General features: G+C 41.4%; 1 protein-coding gene across 3 annotated transcripts in view; it reads left to right on the top strand.

Moving 5' to 3' along the window:
* kcnip4a (potassium voltage-gated channel interacting protein 4a) overlaps positions 1–24928 on the top strand; it is a 92370-nt gene that overhangs the window by 2337 nt on the left and 65105 nt on the right. The window contains exons 1-3 of one of the 3 annotated variants that reach the window (XM_078106339.1): positions 4234–4426; positions 6726–6870; positions 7513–7662. In XM_078106339.1, the coding sequence (XP_077962465.1) occupies positions 7524–7662 (139 nt within the window). In that variant the 5' untranslated portion in view covers positions 4234–4426; positions 6726–6870; positions 7513–7523. Of the gene's footprint in view, positions 1–4233; positions 4427–6384; positions 6871–7512; positions 7663–24928 lie in introns of those variants that run through there. The other 2 variants (XM_040181132.2, XM_040181130.2) reach the window with 2 other exon arrangements.

Raw genomic sequence — 24928 nt, 5'->3', positions numbered from 1 at the left:
TTAGGAGGGGATACGGTGCTGGGTGAATAATTGGGAGGGAGAAGGGAAACTCGTAGAAGGACCTAAGATAAGTGGCCCCTTCTTTTGCATTTATTTTTCCACCCGCAGGGCTGTTTGTGCCACAGATTTGCATCGTTTAACATTTTCTTGGACGCAGTGACAAACCGCTGATGTCGACTAGGTCGCAACGCTTTGCCTCAACTTGTAAACGTGTCTTTTTTTGTTTGTGCTAGAGTTTGACCCATTGGTCAACAAACTGGTCTCTAAAACAAAACAGTCGGGCCCTGAACAACCTTTGAAGGCCCCACTTGCATTCCCTGTTCCCCTTGTTTTATAATGTATCATTTAGACAGTTTGAGATATTGATCCATTATTCTGATGATATTGTTAGGCAGTGGGCTAAATGATTGGTCTCGGGATTGGCTGGTTTTATAGCAAGCTTTCAAGCTTGTATTTAAGTTGTTTTGGGTTTATTTCTCCATACAGAAGTTCAATCTTCTCCATACAAAAGTTTGATCTTGAAAATATATATATATATATATATACATAAATACCATCAGCTCCTTTGTCTACAAGACATACGGAGAAAGAGGAAAATAAATCCTTCAACTCATTGGCGGCTGGGGGAAAATGTTCTAGGTAGGGCCAATCAATGTCAGTGAACATCCCACAATGATTTAATGCAAAACCGTAAAGGTATCAAAAATGCAATTTCTATTTGTAGTCTAATGTTCAACATCTATTGCAACACAAAAATAGTTGTAAATAAAACTTTTTTTGTGTCACCCTCATGGGAAATTCTGTTTAATATCGGTATAATATATAGCTATACCCTGTACCCAAACTGGCAATTTATAATTCGCCAGTGGCCTCAAGTTCCTCCGCTCGCCATGACTTTCACCGTTAAAACTCCCCCTGACACACTGAACATGCAACAAATGTGACTTTGATGCAATACCTGCCATGAGTATCATGATACCTGATATGTACGATACCAGGATTCGAAACAGTACCACTAATATGATCCCACTAATACAATACGATACTCTGGGAAAAGCGGGATTTTGCGCAGATATCATATTTTACTAATATCACTGGGTGCATTCCATATTGTAAAAAAATATTTCCATTTTTTTATAATTTAAAATTTTTGTTTTCTTTTTCGGAGTCTCAAGGAGAGAAGGGTGCTCCGGGTGCCCTCATGCTCGCCCTCTATTGGACGGCCGCCACTGCTTCAACTGTTACTTGAAGGCAGATTATTTCATCTTTCCCTGCCCCAAAACCTGATGGATCTTTTAGGCAACTATGAACTGTTTTTTGCGTCTACTAAGCCAATGACTATCACAGTTTCATGGGACAGTTGATATGCTCCGTCTATTATAATTGTACTGTCTCATAATGATCACGGTTTTATTGCATTCCTTAAGCATTTTGCACCATGGGGTGGTAGCTTGCTCTCAAATTAGAACGTTGGACCTGTTCCGTTCGCTCTTATTTTTTGTTTTCTTTTTCTTGTTTTCTTGAAAATTAGTGATACTTTTGATCTATCGCCTACTTGGACCATCACTCCACAAGCAATGCATTGCGATGCGCTTTTGAGATCAGCTCCAAGCGGTGAACATTTTTCACCACTGTGCCTGATAAAACCGTTATTGAACCAACATTAACAAATCAAAAGAGGAATGATTCTTTCCAAGGAGTTCTTGATGAAATGGTGTCAGAGCTGAGCAGCCCACAAGCCATATGTGGAGGCAGGCCTGGCATGAGTGGCTAATTGGATAGTCTGTCTGCCTTTCTTCTCATCCCAATACGGGGCGCGGGGGGGTGGGGGTATTTTGGGCTTTAGTCCCTGCAGAAGTCCATGTCCTACAGGGTGCTGCCAGCGCTTGAAATAGACGATACACTACTAACTATGTAATATCCTTACTGGAGATTTGGATATATAAAGCATGCAGACGTGAGCCACATGCCAGCCTGAGTCCATCTCGTTAATGAGGGCATACTTGAAAATGGATTGTGAAGTGAACAGCGGCTGTGTAGAATAGCAACGGTTGTCAAAAGGCTTATCTGCACAGACTTACGTTATTATTTTTAGACAATTTCAATGTTATGTCAATGAATGTTGATCCTTGGAAATTATATAAGTAATGTGCCTACTGTGCGACACCCGTAGCATCGTTCAACGTGCAAGGCTGACACCATGTGGTTGTACGGGGAAAAGGTCTCATAGTGAAGAATCCTCTTGTCACACACTTTACATCCAGTTGTTGAGCTGTAAGCTTGCACTTAACGGACAGATGTCTTTGCATTACTCCGCCATTTTCTTTGTATTGACACTAAAAGAGAGGGTCTTTTGTCAATCCGGTCCGATGTCGGTCTGTGCATATCCATTTCTTCATAATTTATGACCGGACATGTCGGAAAGCAATGTTACTGAATTATGTTATATGTTTATTGTTTCATTATAGATTCATATACCCAGAAAATATAGACCAGGAATTTCAGCATTTATAGTCCTAAAATGACTTAAATAATGAATTGATAATTCATTTGTCGTTGATTAACAAATGGAATCTATTAAATTCTGCTTCTATTTCTCAATTAAACAAAAATATTTTTGCATTTGTCGCAATGCAGACCATTTCAAATGTTATAGTTCCTGTAATGGTGTTGGACAACACGTATTTAGGATTCATTGTCAGAGATGAGCGATTTTCCCTTTTCTCAGTAACTGTCCTCAATAGTTGCAGGTAACTTTCCTGATCTTTAGACCACATTAGTTCTGCAGCAGCGAAAACACATTGCCCTTTGTGGGACGAGCTAAAAAAAATAAGCGCATCCCCTGAGAAAATAAAAGTGACCTTACACCATAAACCCGCTGATAGGCTGTATGCCGTTGTGTGCTTCACTGCCACAATGACACGCATTCTGACACAGAAGGTGCCCCAAATCCCTCCAGGTGCTTGTATAGTCACCGGCGCCGTGCCTCTGTACACGCGGAGCGATAAAGAGACGCTGTTATCTTCAGATAGCAGATGCTGCGGCTGAATAATTTACGGAGGCATTCCAACACATTGACTCAGAAAACAAAATAAAAAGAATTGCAGAGGCCGGGGAAGTGGTAAAAGGTCTGACGCTTGTCTCTGGAGGTGTGTGTGTGTGTGTGTGTCAGGGTTTGTTTGGTATTTTTATTTAATTTCATAATGTGTGCTCATTCATAGACATGTGCTAGCGTATATGCATACAGCATCCTCTTAGCAGTATGTTCTGTGAGTTGAATTTCCTCATACTTTTTTTTTAGATTGGCCATGATGCCAGAGACAATTTAACAAGTGCAAGAATGAGCAAGTGTGAAAGCGAACAGGGAAATGGGAACTGATCGACTGTCCGCGCTATTCATTTTCATTATGCTGAGTTGCCTTCTCCCAAGAGCTTTGTCAGTTACCCATTTAAAAGGCCTAACCGTTATTTGTGCCATAATTAACGCTGGTGCATAACTAAAGCATCATAATGAACAAATGCTGGGATTGACACACAACTGTATCAGCGGGATTGTTAGGTGGGCATTGCAGCCCGTTTTTAATTATCTGGCCTAATAGAAGCTGTTCCTTCTTTTTAATTTCAAGTGGCATTCGGAGGCTGCAGGGCTCCTCCCTTGTAGCCGGACTAGGAATAGAGTTTCTGTTAGTGCAGCGCTAAACGGGCTAATCCCATACCTTTGTTTAAATGATGAGCTAGCAGTATGTCTCACTCTGATCACTCTTTCATACTCAAGGCAACATCGGGCTTGACTCAGACATTGCTTACCTAATTGTATAAAGCAAAATGTAACATATAATGCAACTATTATTTAATTATTAGATTCTACACCAGCGAGTACGACTGGGATTCAAATTTAAGTATATTATAAACTGAATAGATTCGCTGTATTCTGCACGACAACCGATAAATATAAAAACCGTGTTGGCGCATCCCTAATCAACACGCTGACCGCCACCGGTCACATTATTCGTGCCACTGTTCAAGAGATGTGTCCATTTCAGCTCAGCGTATGTAAATAGGAGAACAGGCACTGTTTCCGCAAGGACGCCAACAAGGAGCCAGAAGGAAAATAGATCCAAGATCCGCTGATACGTAACATGACTTCACCAGTGTTTTGGAAACTGCATTGCTGTGTGTTCATCCACAGGCCTTTTTCCACTCGTGCATTCTTCTAATTTGAACCACTTTGTAGGACAAGGTCACTGTGTGCGTTTGGGAGGAGCCGGCCTCGATGCACACAACCCAGTGCGTCAAGTGTCTGGCCCTGCTGTGACGGCCAACTGGTCGGCTAACGCTGGACCATAAGGCTTCTGACCACATCGGAGCCGCCAGGAAACGATGGCAGAAGCGACTCATTTAGAGATATTTCAACAAAGCGCAATGGGTTTGATTTATTCTTCCAACTTGTGACGTTTCTCTCAAGGGTTCTGTTGTGTGTGTGTATGTATTTAACCTTCCACTAGAGTGAGGCAACCATTTATTATAATGTTTCCCACCTCTATTTACACATTCATAAGATGTTCACAAGGCAGAGAGATTTGAACATGAAGCTTTTATTTCTAATAAGAAACTCTCCATTACAGTGAAAGTGTGGCATGTCGTTTATTTATATACATGTTAATACCAGTATACAATTTTAGGACTATACTGCAACACAAATAGCTAATAACACACATTTCTAGCGAGGAAAGATGCTTTCTTCATGCTGGCCTTCATCCTCTTACCTTAGATTCGCATGATACACTCCTGAAGTCAAACCGAGAGATTCCCATGTACAGTAGTTTTCTTTACAACCTTTTACAATGATGGTTGGCCTTATTACATATTTCAACTTGACTGCTCCACTCCAGCATTACACTTGAGAAGAAAAGGAAATAAGTGACCTCCGTACCTTCTTATTTGGGGGAGAACGTTGCAAAGGAATGAATGCTGAATTCATGTCATCATGCTCCGAATAACCTGTTGAGTCTTCATTTTGTACTGAGGCGGCAGAGTTATTAGGCAAGAGTCACACGAGGCCTTGAAGGACCATGCATGTTGAGCTCACATCACTGCTGCATTCAAAATGAAGGCGCTGCCTTTCGCAAATCAGTGGGCGAGTCTGTGTGTAATGCAGTTTTGAGGGAAATCAGACTGATTGGAGGACACAAGGAAACTTACCGTACGTCTTCTGGGAGCGACGAGGTCAGAGTCTTATTCTATGTTGGTAATATGATATAACTCCACATGAGCTGGCTGTCTGAATGGACTTCAGAATACATTACAGAAAATTGCATCTGACTTAATCGATTGGTGTCTATAAGGGGACTAATGAAGATCGACGTGTGCAAAGAGTTCACAAGCTCAGTTTCATTTCTCAAAACGCATAGCACTTACAGGTACGCGCAGGAACTGTGGGTGGGTTGTATTTCACTAATTCTTCATGCATTTAGATGACGAATCATGCCTACAGCCTTCCGATTAGCAATGCTTTTACACGGGTGAAGCCACGATGTCTCTAAGTTTTGGCTGTGGTCTGAGCCTCACGACAAAAATGTCTCCTAACTGCTCCACTATGCTCACCAGCGTGTTGCCTACTCCTAAAGGACACTGCTAGAAGTAGTATAGAGCCAAAATTGTAAAACCTCTTCACGGCCCTGGAGTCATTCAATTTGGTGTTGGTATCAAAATATTAAAAGCTGAAAGAAGCCGTCTTCTTGGTTACGGTATATGCTTTGCTCATCCCAAGGGAAGCAATTAGATTTAGCTTAGCTGCCTCGCCAGAAGCGGAGCCGTCTATGACTGCGCAGCAATTAATGTGCATTTAAATGCAAGCAGCATAAATGAATAAATGAAATGAATGACTCTTACTGGATGTTGTAGCGTAAGAGAAATAAAGGGCTTTGGGGAGTGCTAACAAAAATACCAATATTGTGGAAGACATTAAAACTGAGGATAATTAGGTTGATTTTGTAATTGCTGTGCTGTGATATGCATCATCCTCAACCAAACCACTTTTTTTTAGTTTTATGCTTGTTTTGCTCTGTGATAACATGAGTATCTGAAATTCATGGCTGTCTTGTGAATTCCAATGATTAAATTATTCTAAGATCAGCGGCAGAATCAGGTTTGTTTTGGGCTCTGAAATGTTGCTCGTGAATTAACGCTGGCTATTTTCTTTCTCCGGTTTGTCAAATTCTTCAAAGGAACCAAGAACATTCCTATGAGCCTTAGCTGTCGTTTTGTGTTGTGTCTTTTGTCATAGAGTGCAGATGCGACGCAAGAATTCTGTACGGACCCCTTTTTCTTTGTTTCTTTTACAAAAAAAATGCTTTTGTTCCAAAGCAAATGCTAAGAAATGTTGCTCAACCGAAATAATCCAAAATAGGCACAATTTCAATCAAGAATGATCTGAAAAAGTTTTCAAAACAATACCAGGGACTTTATTAGACATCCAATTTGAGTTGTTTCTCATTCTATGGTGGAATAGACTGTTCCAAGAAGCCACAGAGTTTAATAGCAGTCCTGTTTTACACCGTTATGAGGATGATGACTTCATCAAAGGAGATCCACTGTGAATGCAGCTCTCCTCTTTCTCTGATATTGATTAAAAAAACACACATAATGGCCTCTACCTTGAAACAGAAGCCACATTGTCTTCCAGCAGTTCCCTCTCTCTCATTCACTCTCTTTGCTTCTCACAGAGCGGTTCCTGCTCTCCTCCTCCTCCTCCTCGCCCCCACCCCTGTTCACACTCTCAGGAAAAGGGAAGTGCTTGTGTGAAACCTGACGATCACTTGCCGACTGAGGAAGCGGAGAGAGCAGGCACGTCGTGTTTTACCCTTCAAGGTAAGATGATGCTTACAGGAACAATTGATAGCGGTGAGCTCTTGCACTGGACCTCAATTTCTATTTATTGAAGCATAGCAATTTGCGAGATGTGAGCGCGGAGCCCAAAGGTCCTGCAGTCAGAGGAGTTGATTGAGTGTGAAACTGTTGCTCTTGGAATGGGACCTTCACAGGGCACATCATTCTAATGAGGTAGGGTCTTGTTTTAATTGCTAAAGTGTATTTTACTTTGGTCTGGACACACTTGGGATGTTTTTTTGATTTCAAAAATCGATTTGTGTGAGTCAGCAAAGTATTGCCGGCCAGGTTGCAGTGTGATTACTTTTACCATTAAGTCCAGGAATAATGGAAGAATGACTTGCCTCACTGAAACAACCAAGGACTCTGAGATAAGCATTTCCCGGCTCCAAAAAGGCATTTTGAATGACGGCCCCACGTGACTGGAGGCAAATAAAATGCACACCCAACTAACATACTGTATGTTCTCAGGTGTATTGCATGAACCTGACCGTGTATGCTGCATGTGGCTTTAGCTGTTTGCGTTTTTAGATGTTGAGGCAACACTCAGCCCCTTTCAGAGATACCCAAATAATTGAGTACGTATCTGGACAGAATTTAATGCCACGCCATATTTAAACACAGAGGTTCCAGCCATGTGTACACCAAACAAGAGGACCCAGTGGATGGAGGACCTGCGGGATTTCCGCCGAGGCCGAGGGTTCTCAAAGAAAGTCCTGTTCAACTGCTGCCTGGTGCGTCGCGTCATCACCTGGGCCTCCCCAAAACCAGAAGGTACAACAATCCACAGATGTGATGGACCAACGGGGAATATTGTGATTTAATTCCCTTTTTTTTTTTAGTCTGAGTGTCTCTAGATTTCTTTTCCCGTGTCTTTGTACACAAATGGAGATTACATGAAGTTGCTAAACATTAAGGAGAAGAATATGATGTAAGATGTATTGCTTTGGCTTGTAGGATCTTTTGTATAATTGATAGCAGGGTATTTCATTTAGATTGGAGTACTATTGAATAGTTTTTCTATGAAACTAAAGAGGTGGTTTAGTGGTCGTGGAAGCGGGATCGACCGTTGGGGCTTTGCAGTGGGAACGAGTCTGTTCTGTTTACTGCAAAAGGGTAATCGCTGCGTTTGTAGGTCTGTATGTAGTCAATTATCATTTTTCATGCATACCAGAGGGAATACGAACTAGTGAATCATGAGCCTTTTTTACTGAAAACAATATATTATGGTTAAGCACGTACATTAAATCTGTGTATTATTTAGAAACCCACTGGGGCCTGGAGAATTTGACATTTTCAAAGGGCAAATTAGAAAATAGGGTCAATGTGTATTTATCGCATACTCACTGTATGAATTAGTTTAAGTATTACATATGGAAGATATTTGTTCTCCACGCTGCATAAGCAAAAAAAAAGGTTTCCCTGAACATGGAGAACTGCAGAACTAAGTCCAGGAAATATCCAAAGTACATTGTGCACTTAAAGAAAAAACAAATAGAGTAATCTGATTACATGTATCTGAAATTAGATTTAACAGTAACACTATACTCATTCGACCAAATGGATGAAAAGCATTGGCCCAAAAATAACTCGAGCTATCATCACCTTATGAAACACACTAATGGGTGTTTACCATTACCTTTTACCCTTTTCAAAGAAGCACCCAAATTATTCTACGGTAACTAATAATCAGAATGCCTTTGGTTACATCTTTAGAATGGATAACTTGCCTTTTAAAGTATGATTTGTAGCTACATCTAACAGTAAAATACAGGGATAACGATTGGCTGTCATTGGCTGTTGTGTCACATGAAAACATGAATTAAGCTCCCTTTTCTCCAATAAGAGTATTATTTAAAGTTGCCTCATTAAAGCAGATTCTTGAGAGCATATTTAGAAGTTGACATATTTTATTTGGTGTCAATGCACATGAACTGTATGTGTGGACATGTATTTAAACTTTAGAATCCGAGCACTTCTTTTTTAATATGACTTATCTGTCTGTGTTTTGTGCACTAAAGCATTTCTGAGCAAACCTTTTTTGGGGGGATTCAGGCCATCATTTGGAGTTTCTTTATCATCTTCCTTCTTTTGTTGCTGTTGGGATTGTTAATAGCTCAGTGACATATTGTGTGTTACCATAAACCTGGAGCTTTTAGACTAATAGTTGGCAGGTGTTCCGCATTGCTTGTTCGATAACAGGGTTTTGTTTTGGGGTATTATTTAGAATGCTATTAAAAAGTCATGAATTCTTCTGTGGGGACTACATGACATCTGCAATGAAGCTTTTTCTGCAGGGGAAAACAGCAATAGGAATCTAAAGCAGGTGTTCTTCATAATCAAGAGACGTATTATTATGCAGATTCTTTCTTAAAAGAAACTTTGCTCATTTTCTATTAGGTAGAATGGTGTCAATGGTGCAGGTTCTTGATCACATAATCAGTGTAGTTTCCCCATCTAGCCATTAGCCATCTCTGTCCACCTGCACATTTGTCATAAAGCCGTTGCTCGTAAAATACAGGCTCGGTTGTATCTGTCTGACACATTTGAATTCGACGGAGCACTTGTTTTGACTTTCATTTGGTTCACTGCTCCTTTTTCCTTTGAAGCAAGCTGCATATTCATACAGCCCTGAGGTTTTGATGGAGGTAATTGAAACAACACTGGTTTTAAGTTTAGGATTAACTTCTTGAAATAGCATTTAAATAGCATTAAAGTTTCTTATTCTTTCATTTTGGAGTGAAATGGAACCGCAGTATTTTGTTATTTTTGTTTGTCTGATGTCTGAATGTGACACAGATGTCAAGAAAACCACGAATAACAAAGCACAGATTTAAACAGAACTGTAATAATAATGTAGCCGCAACGTTGTATTTGCGGCCTCCTCTTCGAGCATATGTTTCTTCGTAGGTGTTCTCATCATCACATTAAAAATCTAATAATATAAATCACTGCGTTACCCAGAATATCCTCTCAGCATGCACATGGTCACACCACAGACCTGCCGGTTGGCAGTTTGTCCCTCCGGGTGAAAAGAGCGTGTCCAGTACTGTCTGCAGGAAACGGACGTCCGCTCTGAGAGAACATGTTTCAAATCCTTACTCGTACAAGCCCGTTCAGTACGGTGTGTCCAAAATCTACCCTTAGGTGTTACAAGCATTACAATTTTACTCAACGGCGTGAAGCAACACAGTCTACTTTTCCTCTTGGAATTGTTAACAATTGCATATAGATTATCCTGGACATCCTTCATCTGTACTGTTGTCTGCTGCCAGGAGAGGGCAGCAGACTACAGTTGATGATACTAGATAACCAATGCCTTTTTACAGATGTTACACTTAAAATCAATATTTTAATGACAATATAATCACTTAACATTGACACTTTGCTGCCGTGATGAATAAAAAATACTTAAAGAACACAACTAAGCCGGTGTCGCTATTTAAAGTTCAAATTCTTGATGCAACATACTGTCGTTGTTAAGCTGGCTCACATACAGTATCGACACCGATACAGTCCAATATAATCCGATACAAAAACCCTCGTGACAACAATATTCAACTACTCATCAATGATGCGAGTGTCTGCACTGCAGTAGTGATTCAGTGGCCTCGCACACACTCGCTAAGACGAAGATGCATCTCTTGTTGATGGATGGTTGACTCAAATTCTGCTCAATGATTGGACATTCAAGGCAGAAGGTGGAGCTTATCGGCGCTGCAGCAGCAGCTATAATCAATCGTGGGATTTACCAACTTTCAAAAAAAAAACATTTTTTAGCTTGCTTCAGCATACATTAATTCCAAAAGCACATGCTGCTCAATGGACTCATCCCTCCCGTAGCCATTAGACCTTCCCACCACCGAGAGTGTTGAATTCAAAGCTGCATGTGTTCCTCAGTCGGTTGCTTTGGTAAAACCCACCCCTCTGTCTTTCTGACTTGTGCACGCATGAGAACCCCACCGCTTCCCCAGTTTGTCATGATGGGAAGTACTGCTGAAAGGACCCTTAAACCTTGGGAAATGCTACTAATCACCATGATGCTTTTCTTTTGGGATACCGTTCAAGATCATTAAGAGAGTCGTGCGGTGTGTTGTCCTTGAGGGGTGCAGTTCTCTCCAAGCACTATAGCAAGCTTTTTTTTAAATCATTCTTCTAAAATAACGTGTCTGCTTTTGATAATGCAGCTCACTTTTCATTTGAATCTATTCCCCCCCACTTGGTCAAGAGTGCAGGCCTCTGTAGATCTGAAGTGGAAATAGAAAAAGGCAATGATGGATTAAAGGGGGGCGGTGAGGCAGCATGCAGCGTCTCAGATTGGAGAAAAGGGGGGAGAAGGGGGAGATTGCCCCGGGACTGGCGGGTGGCTTGGATACCGACATGTCCTTCCGTCGTCATTCGTTGATTTGAATGTTGTGAAAATGGTTGCCGGAGGATGAGGGGAATGGATCCAACAGTGATACGTTATTTGTTGCGTAAGCTTGTACACCCAGAAAGAAAAGGTTGTTTATTATCTGCAGCTAATGGGATCAGAGATGATGAGAGCATCTTTGTTGAAATACAGTTGCCAATGGGCATTGGAAACATGTTATTATCCGTGGCCTCGGTTGGAAATGCAGGTTGATTCTAATGATTTTTTTTCAATCCACTACTGCTGTGAAGGGTTTTGTTAAATCTGTTTTCCATCATGTGGAAAATTCATCATGAACAGCTGGAACAATGTGCTGCTGGTCATTGTGCATTGCAGTTAATACTACAAACGGCTCAAATATCAGCACGCCGAAGGACACGCGATTCCGAAAGCACTTTCCATTATGTCACACAACAGTGAGTCTGACATTCTCTTTCTCACACTTGGCTGTGACCTGTGGCCCCTCTGATGATGGACAGGGATTAGCAGCTACCAGCCCGGGATTAGTTTTAGGGTGTTGTTTTTTAAACACCTTTAAGTAGCCCGTTGAAAGGCAATCCCTCTCACACCATCATGTCGATTTGGTTACAGCTAAATGAGGGTGTCGGGTGTCTCAGCACGGGACGGTGTGCTGGTCATCGCTGTAACCAAGCCGGGTCCTTTTGTCCAACCTATACTCATTTTACTCATTTTACGCATTTATAAATAATGCAGTCGTAGCCACATGAAGGGGATTTTTCCACAGCGATGGTAACTTTTGTCTTACCTCACAGGTTTAATCTATAACCATCAATTAAGTAAAGCAATGAATCAATGACGCGAAGTAGAAGTCAGGTGGTTAAATGCAGCGGCGTATCTTCTAACAGGTGCTATCCTCTCTGTTGAATTGAGCAGAAGGAAACAGCACGAGGCTCTGAAGGTTCCTAATCTCGCTATGACATTAGTTTAGGAAAAGTTTGTGTGAGGCACAGAAAGCCATTAATCATCTGCCTCCTCTGCATAACTTATCCTGCACCCGGCCGTCATGTTGTCCTCACACGTCCTCCTTTTGTCCTCTCGTCTCGCCCGTGATGCAGCCCTCTGCCGGTAACCTACTTCGGTCAAGTGTTTGTGTTGCGGCAGAGGCCCGGGCCCCCTCTATAAATAGGGTTCCCGTGATTGATACCGGTGCGCTGAAACCTCGTAGGCCTTTGGCTGCCGCGGGGCAGAAATGACTTTCCTGTGTGCGCGTCACTCTGCTTTAACGCACCTGTCCCGCTCCCAGTCTAATTTATGTCCCCTGCCTGTTTGTCAGGCGGCATCCAAGCAGCAGGCAAAGGTCCATTGGCCGGCCTGAAGGACAAGGCAAATTCAGTGTGATGTATTTAATGTTCAATGCAAAGGATACGCAACGCAACAATGTCAGTTCTTACAAAACATCTGTACCACGAGCTGCAGTGGCAGCCTACAGAAAATGTGTCAAAATCATCTGGAAATCTAAGGAAAGTCATGTCATAATGCAGGATTTTCAAGCTGGAGTCACAGTCTCCAATAAAAAATGTATTTGATTTTGCCGAGGTTGTTATTACCGATCAATACCAACTTAGTTCAACAGGCAACGCTGCAGACCGGTTTAGGATATCTGCGTCACAGTCTTTTATCAAACATTACATTGACTCAAATTGAGATTTCCACCATGACAAACATGTCACATGGCATATTGGTGACAGGTGGAGAACAAGGTGTGGGAGCTGTCCCAGATGGCCGAATCAACCTGTCACTGCCGCAAGAAACAGAAATGAGATTGGAGCCCAACTGGGAGCCCCCCACTGAAACTGCAATCTCACAGCGCATGTGTTTACAGAATGGTGCTGGATCGCAGGGTGTTGCATCTCCGCCGGGACATCTTGACATTTACAGGCTTTTTGTTAATGTAAAGCAGATTGTAGTTTTGCATTTTCAATAGATCTATGAAAATGAAAACACGCAGTTTCATTGCAGTTTCCTTCCTTTTAAAAGCAGTGTTTATTCTAGACCTTTAGCTGTACCTCTGCTCATAGAGACAATTGAAATAACTATTGTTAAAACAATTTACTGTCTGGCGATCAGAATTGTTTATCACATTTGCTTTTGTTAAGACAGCTGCTTAAAACAGTTCTATGCCACGAGGGTATTTGATATAAACCGCTTTTCTAATTGAGGTCATAATTCAAAAGAATCACCTATCAAACTGTCATAAAAGGAATCCATTAAGAAGCCACCACTGTGCTGGCGGAAATATTGATTTAGCATTCAAATCGGGGTAGAGGCATTTAACAGGAGCTTGAGCTAGAGTGGTACATATCAGTTTGTTTTACCGTGACTGCCCCTTGGTTGATGGGCCGTGCTTAAACTCTTTCTATTTAAAAATGCATTTGCTTTGCTTGTTAAAAAGTTCACAAACTGACCAGAAACGGCTAAATATGAGTTTGTATAACGTGAAATGGAAAACTTTTCTGAGCTATTAACCGATGATGATGTGCAGAACAGACACTGCCAACAAATACTGTTCTTGCCTTTCACTGTAAATGTTTGCCATTGGGAACTCAAATTCACTCTGAGCATTTCACCCCCCCCCCAAAAAACATAATAAAATAGCTTACAGTAGCTCAGTTACTTTAACAGTTCATTTCAGCAAGAGCCTGCCGAATGCTGGGCTGAAGCCATCCAAGGATCCGGTACTTAGACCCTTTTTTAATTGAAAAAGTAGCCAAACAAAGATGTATTTTTAATGCCCTCGGCGTGGAGAGTTCTTGGAGCGGTTTTCTTAGTACCGTTGCCATTTTGAAAGCTCTCGCAGTGTAGCGTTATGTTCCGTGACCCTGACGTTGAGCCTGTGAGATGTGCAGGATGCTGCTGAAGTGAAAGCAGTCCAGACCCCTGCAGCAAGGAGAGACTTCTGCGAGCAGATGAATATCGAAAGTTATTCAGAGAGAATACAGAGAGAGAGACATTTGGGACTATAAAGAAGTGGTCAGAGAAAGGGAATAGCAATTAGCAGGGGAAGCGGTGGAAGAAATAGATAGGACAGGATAGAGGCACAGACAGATGGCTGAATGTGGAAGTTCTGTCCGGAAAGTGATATTTTACTGCAAGAATCTGGCAGGCTGCAATAGAATGAAAACCTGCTCCTCTGAGACACAAGCAGAACTCTTTATTTATTTATTTATTATTTATTTTCTGAAGCCTGCAGTCTGCTGCAGCCGCATTGTTAACCTCGACAGGTTTGATGGTAACTGAACCTCCATAGCGTTAGCATTTACTGAAACTAACAGTAAAAAAAAAAAGATCAGATGAAGTCCATACGTCACTTATATACAAGGTTACCATTACAAATTCACTCGCAATGCATAGGAGGGGGTATGTGCCACCAAAAGCTGACATTGAAGGCTTTCTTGTGTTCATACTGCCCAGCATGTGAACATGCTTACAGCGTCATGTTTATGATGTTCACCTTAGATTTGTTTGTTATTCGGTACAAAGGATACACATTTCTTTCGTCAAGCATCACATATTTCAATTCAATTTTAAAAATAACTAACATTTTTACCGCTCTAAGCACAAATTCAAAGGAGTTACGGGCAGGGTGTATAAATGAATTAGACAATGTTCCAGCAGCTCAGATATAGGTAGAAGTCGGCACGATTAGTTCTCGTGGAGGCATCAATGTGAAAAAAAATTGTAAGCCACACAGAAGCTGTAGGATTATTCTGTGGTCACCAAAGGTTGGACTGACTGATATTACCCATCAAGGGCTGCAGCACTCTGCGGAGGAGGGTTTGAAAACTTGTTTATATCGGTTTAAAGGTGGGTGCTTAAAGAAAAATTGTTCTGATTCAAGTACGGAAATAATACTACATATTAGTAGTAGTATAATATTTTAAGCCCTATATTGGAATCACATCATAGATGCTAGTTCAAGTGAAATGCTGATCAGTTTCACTTGAAACAGCGACCAGGGGCTTATCGACCTTAGACAATGACCTTTTCTATGCTGGGACAGAAGGCCCACTTTTTTAAATCTTTGGTGTCCTAGTTCCCAGGTAATATACAGAACTTTTTTTCCCCCCACTTTCACAGAAAACAAGGCTTTTCTCACCCATGCACATTAAGGGCAATCTCTATATTTGCCGCTTCAGTAATGGCGCCTGTCCTACTTGTTCCGGCTTGAAAGAGAAACCAGGAGTATTATTGTTCCCAGTGGACAAGTCCTTTTCTTCTTAAGTGACTGTTGTAGTTTGTGCACGACGGTCCAGCGGCAGACGTGCGCGCTGCAGAAATTAGGTCAACAAACCACACCAGGCCTACGACAAGAAACCAAATCTAATGAGGTCATGGAAAAGAGAAGAGCTTTTTAGCATGGCACAATATAGGCGTTGTTATGACAGTTAACCCCGTCTTAACACTAACAGTCACTCGCTGGAATAAATTGTCTGTATGAGTTCTTGCTGTGTTTGTTTTACATTATGAACGTTGTTCATAACACTCAGGCGGTTGTGTACAAGACTGAATTGCTGCAAGTTATTCAGCGTCTTTAAATTATTTACTTATTAGTAAGTGGATCCAGACTCAGGCAAACGGGGCTTTTTATTGTTTAAAAAAACGGGAACCACCAGTTGAGAAAATAGGATATTTCTGGAAAACGGAGAACATTAGCTCGCCACATAATGCATTTTCTAATACTTTGAGAAGTGCTTACTGGCAATCCCCTTCTTCTGATGAACTTCTAACATGATGGCCTTCCAATAATTACAGTGGTAATGATCCTCTACTGTATGGTGCTGGATGTAATTTGCCTATTCCCAAGGCAGCAACTAAGTTGTTTTATTTCTCCCATCTTCAAGAGACAGTCTGTCAGTAAATTGCTTTTTGCAACAGAGGACGGCGTCGTGAAAAGGTCCGAGGGAAGACTTGATGTGTAGCAGCAGAATAAGTGAATTAAAAGTGAATGAACATAGTTCCTCCCTGCTAACTCCCAAGTCCTCTCTGCAGCCGTGAGAGGATGAACCCTACTTAAATGAAATATCTTAACTTGCTGTATGGATTGAGATGTAATTGTACAGAATGACGTCCCCCAAAGAACAAATTATTGATGTGATCGCCTGACTTTTCCCTGTCATTGATTCAAATTTTGATACATTTACAATGTATTGACATTCCCATCCAGTTTTGTGCGTTGCATGTTGGGCTAATTAACTTAGTTAACTTAATTAACTTATAGGCATGTGATAGAATACCCTGAACCTAGATGTAACCAAGCTAAACATCTAGTATTATCCTTGTTGGCTTTTAGCTCAAATCCCTGCTGGGTCTACAGCCTTACAACGCCTTTGACACAAGTGTAGTCTTCAAAAAGAGTCCCCACAAATCAATCAAATGTTTCTCGGACTCTACTTAGGATGGTCTGCATCATGTTTATGTACATTTGCCCCGAGTGTCTCTCATCAGGATGTTTGCAAGGACTAAACCCTTCTTGGCCTCACAGTCAGTGCTCCTGGGAGATTGAAGAAATACTTGATTGGCTCCTACCGTGGAAGAGATTAGTGCAAGTAGCATATACAGCTAGTACAGCTTTTTATAATCTAGAATGAGCAGACGGTCTGGCCAGAGGTTTGAGATCTATGCCCTAGAAAATGTGTGATTTTATTTAAACCCAAGATCTTTATCCAACGCCCGAGTGTTGGAAATTCGAGTGTTGAGCTAATGTGGTTTCCTCCAGAGTTCATACCAGTGTCAGCAAGTTTATTTGTGAGTCAATATAAGTGTAACTCTCAAGCCGGATTTAAGAGTCAGACAGACGTGCCCTGAATCTTTCAGACGTTGAATGTATTATGACATGTTGTGTGTTTCCCTTATTTCCTAACAATATCGCTGTTTTAATAAAAGCATTCATCATATTAAAGCCACCTACATTTTCCATGGTGCCATTCTCTGCCACCTTCCCCAGATGATTTGTTGAGGTTCATGATGTCCATTACTTTAGTGTGGCGTCATATTTGAAGACCCGGCTGGCCTCAGCAACAGTAAATATGAGGGGGGGGCGCTGTCACTTTCCAGATCGTTATTGTTATTACTTTGTGAAAGTGTTCGCTGACCCTCCACTCAATCAAACTGAGTGAGGAGGAGTTCATTACCATTACAGGGCAAGATGTTTTTACTACTCCAATATTTTGTGAATTTTTTTATATTTCTTTTTATTATTATTTATTATCCTCATTCTCTGTGCTGCTTTTTTAAGGTCCCTTTTCTTTCCAATCTAATGTGCAATTTATTGAAACACATCCTGCTGCCGTTTTGACAGCCTTTGCTTTCCTGCCGAGAAAAAGGAAAATGACATGTAAATAATAAAAGTAACTTCATCAGTATTGTGCACTTAATTAATAAACAGCAATTCGTAAAAACAAATTATAGTCAAACTTGTTTGTTTATTTCCCTGGTTGGATTAGATTTTAATGAGATTTCCATTGTCATTTACCAGGACAAATAATACTTTTATAGGATCATTAGAAGTGGATTACTCCAACTACAAACTATTTTATCTAAGCACAACTGCATGCACATACGGTCATAATGTGATGTGTGTATCTCCGGGGATCTAAAGCAGTGCTTTTATGAATTTGGTGCATTTTGGACATAATGCGTTTAATGTTGATGAAGCATATTAATATACATGTGAACGGTGCTCCGTTCGGCAGTGGGGCTTCAGGGCAGAGTCCCGCATATATTTCCCCTGTGTAAGTAAGACTTGACTTTAACTTATAACACTGCCACCGGTAAAATACCTCCGCTCATTAAATCTACGTTCTACTTTACAACAGCAGTGGTTCTGTAGAAGAAAGACTGTTGTGCCGCTTTAGAAATGACCTCCTGTTATGTCCCCTGTTCGTTTTGGTCTAGAGGAGGTGTGGGGGAAGAACACAGGACAGTCAGATTGACAAAAATGTGCCACACTTTATTATCATTTTCAAAGGCTTTTTAATACAAGGTTGTACTACTATGTGGTGAGGCTGAGACCTGTGGTTGAGTCTAGAAGAAGAAAAGTAATATAAAACTAGGCCTGTCCACCCATCTCTAGAAACACAATAGACAAAATGACTATGCATACTTCTCTAAAACATATTTGGTAAAACAGAATACAGAGGAGGCATCAACCATTAACTCAGTATTTCTAGACCGGAATTGACTACATAAAAGTAGCAATGTATAGGTGGCAATATATAGAGTACCTCAGACTCACCTGGTCCTCAACCTCCCACCACAAACCGTAACAACAACTTTCAACGTTCACATTCATTCCCACAGAAAAAGTGCCATTCTAAAGATAGTGGACAAATTATTGCATTAATGTCCAAAAGTCGTCCACGACACAGAATTATGTCTATAGTCTGTCGATGGTGAAAAATGGAAAATTGAAAAATATGCGGTTCAAATATGATGAAGAAAACAATCAACAAACAGGATGTTTGGCATTTTAGCTTGACATATATTAATGTATAAATCACTGATAGTATCTAATGGACTACTTGTTTCAGCTCTAATGGACTCGCTCACAAACCCAGTATTTTAATTTAGATCCTATGCATCAGCTGAGCTTTGTCTTTTTTTTTGAACCGTCTATATGTTTTAAAATACGCTGGCTATAAATGGCCACTTCCTGGTGGGTGAAATGGACTTTGCCGACTTTGGATGTGCATCACTGTATGTAATTTGAGTAGAATGACTTCATTAGCAGCCAGTTCTTTCACGAACATTGAAGTGCTTTTGCATTTGTTCTAAAATTGTACCCCGTCATTAAAGCTCCACGTTATTGGCTGACCCTTTTAAGCATAGCATCTATCAGTTGACCTGCATGCATTATTGAGCCACAGGTGCAATGCATTAACTTCTTTGCCCTCACTTTAGCAAACAGACACATGTTCTTGTGTTTCAGCCTGACACTTACACAGAGGCTCAACTGCACTGACGAACAAATGTAGGCTGAGAGCTAAGAGCTGCATGAGGTTCAGGACTGGCAGCGCTTTAGACGCACCAGTTAAAAACAGTGTTTCAGTCTAAGTGGTGGAAACCGCCGTATCACACAGATAGCATGGTTTAATGACGTTGGCTGTTAGGACAGCACATTATGTCTGACATTTTCCTCTGATGTTGTTCACTGTAACACAGGAGCAATCTAAAATAGTCTGATTAGACTTTATACAACTTTTATGTCCCCCTCAGGACGTACATAATCCCCCAGCGGGGCCCTAACATACACAATATTGGCAGCAGGGAGCATGAAGGACGATGTTAAGAGGAGCCATAATGGGTGTGTTGGATCTTCACGAGAATTTACACGAGAAATGCTTCAAATGAAATCGAAAGTGTCCGTCAACGGTCAGTGTTTCTAATGCATATCAATAGAAATGGCTGAAGCGGATGACAGGTGAATGTTCCTGCAGTGTCATTTCAAACTTGGAGAGCCATAGAGAATAGTTCAGACGCCCAATAAGTTTAACAAAATAAGACTTTGTGGTTTACTTTGGGCATGTCACCTTTTCAGATTGGTGATTAAAGAGTAGCTGCCCTAAAGTCATACTGTGTGTGACGAAAATAAACAAGTTCAGAAATGCGCATTAAGGCTTTCAGTATGCAAGCAGAGTTTGTCCGAAGGCATTAATACGGTTTCTCAGAAAGAAAGAAATTAAGAAATTAAGAAAATTAAGAAATTAAGTCTTATATATCTTATATCGACATACAAAGCAAGTTGCCTTATCAGCGTCTTGTTGAAGTCAACCTTTATCTCCTCAAAAAGCCTCAGCCGGAGTATCGATTGAATGCCAACCTTTGTATTGGAGGAGTAATGAAAGCGATTTACAGTACTATTTTCTCACCTGGAGAAAAGTGAGATTGCATTTCAGGTTTGTGCTGTTAGAAGTATCCCATCAGCAGATTTAAAATGAAGGGCATTTAATCTTTTTTTTCCTGTAATGACCTTTTTAAAATACCTGATTCTAAAGAATGGTAATGAATGCCAATGGAGAGTAACTGCTGTGGGCATCCTGATAAGTATTTAGGGAAAATGCAATTTCAAATCTGCCGTAAGTTTAGTATGACGATACTGAGCGGTTTGTAAAGTGCACACAAGTGAAAGTGGCTTTCGATGGTAGGAGGCATCCTACGTGCTTTTTTGCCCTAAGGGAGCGCTTCTGTTAACATTAGGGCACTGATGTCATACGCAATTCATTACTGTCCTCGGATATCGACCCGGCTCTTATCTGCAGATTGTCACAGCCGCCGCTAACGTTATGATTCTTTTTCTTGCTCTTGATATGGTTCTTATCAGCAGCATAATGGGATGTGTGTTGTGTGCGTTTTAATATGTGCTCAGTACTCTGTACAGGTACGACACCAAATCAGAATTCCACAAAGCGTTATCAGCCTGGGCTCCAGGAAAACCTAATTACCATTTCTTACTTACAATCAAGAAACCAGATCTGATTTATTAGAGATGAAATAATCTTTAGTTACACTTATGTTTAATTTACTTTAGAAATCTAAGGTGGTGTGATGAAATAAAAACTAATATGAAACACATTGACAAGGTAAAAAGCTGTCTAGTCAGCATGGTGATTATCTTATTTTCTCATTGATAGTCTATGGGAGCCAGAATCCTATTTTGCATTTGTTCGTGTCCAACCTTCACCTTAATTCCCAGAGGACTAACTTGATCTGCAAAGAAGATGCAGCATTAATTGTTTCATGGGGCACTTTATCATCATTAAAGCCAAATATCCCCTAAGGCGTTGTTGTTTTTTTTCTTCTCTCGGATTATGCTCTTAACAAATGGGCACACCTTTTTCCTAATGACAGCTTTGCAACATCGATAAACCTTTTCCCCCCCCAATATCCACATCTGTGTGCTTTATCTCCATAAAGGTTGCCATAGCAGCGAGAGTGCGAGAGTGTCTCCCGAGGCAGGGCTCTTATCCGGGTTCCCTTTTGGTTCCACACTGCAGACCCGAACATGTCTGGCATTGCGAAACCTGAAGTTTGGCAGTCGTAATGTGCCTTTGAGCGCCACTATAAACTTTATGTGGGAAGAAGAGCGCTGCAGTGCACCATTCTCCCAGACATTAATGTAAAACCCCACAGCTTTCCTTCTCCTTACAAGAGCAAAGAAAACTGTACTTTATGTTCATTTAAAGCCAGCACTAAAACTAAATGGTGTCGTTGGTTTTCTGCTGCAAGACGATCGTGGTCTCAACTGCCTCTGCTGAAGTGATGTAGATTCAGATTCTCTTTGGTAAAGCACATTCTGGTCACTTTCCAAAGTATTTATTTATGTATTTGTTACGTTATTCCCCAAAGGTCTTCCTTTCTGCTGTGCGATTTTCCCATTTCGCTGTCATTGTGCGCGTTTGGCAATGAAGCATCAAATTACCGTCGTACCGTCTTTGAGGCTTGTGAGATTGTCAGCAATTCTGGGCCGAGAGCCCAGACTGCACTGTTCCGAATTCAGAATTTTAAAGCATCACCCTCGGTCTTCAGTATATCTATCGTTTACAGTTATTTCCCCCCCCCGTTACTCTTGAAATCGTCGGCAGCAGTAATGTTAATGCAGCACATTCTTTGGGGATTTATTCCTACACAGAACCGCATAAACAAAAGTGATCGTGCCGACGTCGAGCTCTCTGTGTACTCAGCAGAATGTCCTGTACCGAGGCGTCGGTGACTCAGGTTGAGGGGGCTTTCGTTTAATTGCCTGTTTTTCTTGGGTTTTGTTTGGGAGTTGGCCCCAGTGTTCATATACATGTTGGCTTTTTATGGTCATGACCGTGGGGCTTCTGAATGACTTAATCCACAGAAAATATTTCATTTTCCTCATTCAAGTCATTTATCAACTGGAATTACTGAACGGCATTAGGCTCCTGTGCCGTGTTGACATTTTCCGAGGCCGACCGTTGATGCTGAACACTGCAGATAATGTTCATCTCCGCGTGCGTGCTGGTGTTCAGCGGTATGTTCAGGTACCGCAGGACATTACACACACCGCCTGTGTAATGAGCCTGCATATACTGTGCCTTCAGGGCTTGACAAGACTTTGGTAGCTGTGCTTTTCATCACTTTTTTAATGTGACGTGTCTTTCGTAGGAACAACAGTTTAATTGTCTCCATATAATTTCTTTTTTATGTCAAAAAGGGGACGTTTTGTTTTGGTAGAATAAGCGTCCCCCGTTACAGCCCAGAAACCCCCCAAATGAGGGTTTTCTTGGGTAAATATAGTAGAAATGTTCTCAAGTGTCCTGCTCTACAACAACTGTCCAAACGCTTTTCTTTCTTATTGTCCGGCACAGTGAGATGAGTAGGTGGGGCACTTATCCAGAGCAGTGAAGATCTCTCCACTGTAGACTGCTGGGTTATAGATTGCGGCTCAGCTCTTGATGTTTAATTTACTGGACACATTTGCCCGAAGCTGCCAATTTCTGGTCAGCAGTGATTGCGATGTATCGTGCACTTTGATTTCGAGGACTCAAAGACAGTTTTTTTTTTTCTCCATTTCTTTCTGCAGATGTGCTTTGTGTCACAGTGGAGCTGGCTTCTGTGTACAGTTCTGATTTCCATTTAGCGGTTGAATATTTAATAGCAGATATTGTACTGCTGTTTAGCATGGGCACATTTCACAGAGGATTCCTTTGGCAGTATATTTTGCTCCCATGTTTGTCCCTCTCTGCAGTTTTACAGCCGATCAAGTTGTTTCCCCACAGGAGGGGGAAAAAGCTCTTGGTGGTAATGGTGGCTTTCACCCCCAGCACCTGCAGTTACTATTTTCTGGATGGATCAATATACCTGTCAACGTCTCCTCGAGTGGAACCTATTTCATGTCATTACGGCAGGGTGCAACAAGAAAAAGCTCATGTTCCATCAAAGTCTGGAAAGACTGAAACCTTTCTTTGGGACTTTGTCTTCTAGAAAGCCTCAGCGAGGGTTGAAGGGACACATTTACATTTTTAATATCACATGCTGGAACAGGAGGGGGCAGGTCCCCTGGTAGGTTTAAGTGTGTGTTTCGCCAAATTATTCTGCATCAAGTTTACAATTACTGTCACTATACCTTGGTGCGCTGCCTCCCATTTCTAATACATCGCGTATCGATGCTTAATCAAAACATAAATATCAACAATTCACTCATTCGTAACTATTCAGCCGTTTAGTCTTTAAATCTTCCCGCACATCCCTTAAGATTTCAGCATCTGTTTGTTTTGGCCTTGAGAGTGTTGGCTTGTGTGGGAACCGTGGGACTTTTAGTCAAATGCTTTGTTTCGCAGAAAGAAATGATGTTAGTTGGGTCAGTGTTTGTTTGCCAATCACTCGAGTGAGCAGTACGCCATCTGTTCACCTCGGAACCGGCGAGGTGTGCAAACCTCAAAGGGCTTAGTTTGTTCAGGACAGGTACGTGTCCTGAAAACACTGTAGCTGCTCCCAGGTGACCGTATGGATGTCACCACAGGGATGTGTTTTTTCTGTTTTAATCAGAAACCTGGATGGAGATGGAAACCTCAGTTAGATGACGGGTGATGTCGTTGCACACATGTTGAACTAGTGTTGGTTTGGTGGATGGAATATGGACCACATTTGTTTCTGCAAGCCTGTATGCAAAGAAACGGACACGGCACACACTTGGGGATATCGCTTGTGTTGCAGCAACAGAGCTTAAGGTTAACATGTGAGCTCTTTGGGTGGGAAGGATGAAAAAGGGATCTGCACTCATTTATTTCAATGTGTGTGTTGTTTTTTTTAAGAACACTGTCTGCCTTGGGGTACCGCTGGAATTACCATATGCTATCTGGCTTGTCATAATAAAACATGTTGGTGAACACTGTCGTTTCAGCCACACAAATGCTTAAGCTGAGGAGCCTACTTGTATCCATGGTTAAATAAAGAAAGCATTTTTTCTGCAAGCAACAACAACATGTGTCCATCTTGTTCCCTGCCAAAGTCTATGAAATAAAGTAATGCTATGGAGCAGGATTCCCCAAAATAGAGCGTCTTTCTGTCAGGTAACCTGCGGAATATCAACCCTGTTTCAAATTTAAGCCAATACTCTTTTTACTTCATACCCGTCAGCCTGATAGACGTGCAATAATGAGAAGATGAGAACAAGTCAGTGGTTTCTTTCTGCAAATTTGCTGCAGTGGAGCCGGTTTAAGGTTTGAGTTAATGACAGGCGTTTCAGATGGGAGAGCTTGGCATTGATAGATGAGTACAATTGAGGTACAGTGTGGGCTAATGAGTAGAGGAGAAGATGCACTTGGCTGGTCCTGAAGTCATCGCAGACGCTGGGAGTAGCCTGCCAGTCATTATTTCTACTGCCCTTGACATCCTATGAAATCTCACAAACTATGGCACTACAGTTTTTCTAGTCTTTACTCTTCCTTTTGTCTATAGCAAACATTTTCTGTCACTCCCTCAACCACGTTCCCGCTGGAGAGCCCATATTTTAATTATTAACATGGTCCATTACAGTGACTCATTGAAATCCCTCAATTACAGATAATGCGGCTGGCCCATAATGTACTCAATGCGCATTCATTGGTCGACACTTTCTCCCTAATTCTCCTTGTATTTCTCTTC

This window comes from Gasterosteus aculeatus, chromosome 7, assembly GCF_964276395.1.
Source record: "Gasterosteus aculeatus chromosome 7, fGasAcu3.hap1.1, whole genome shotgun sequence".
In the NCBI taxonomy this organism is placed as follows: Eukaryota; Metazoa; Chordata; class Actinopteri; order Perciformes; family Gasterosteidae; genus Gasterosteus; species Gasterosteus aculeatus.
This window is presented reverse-complemented; position numbering and strand designations above follow the sequence as displayed.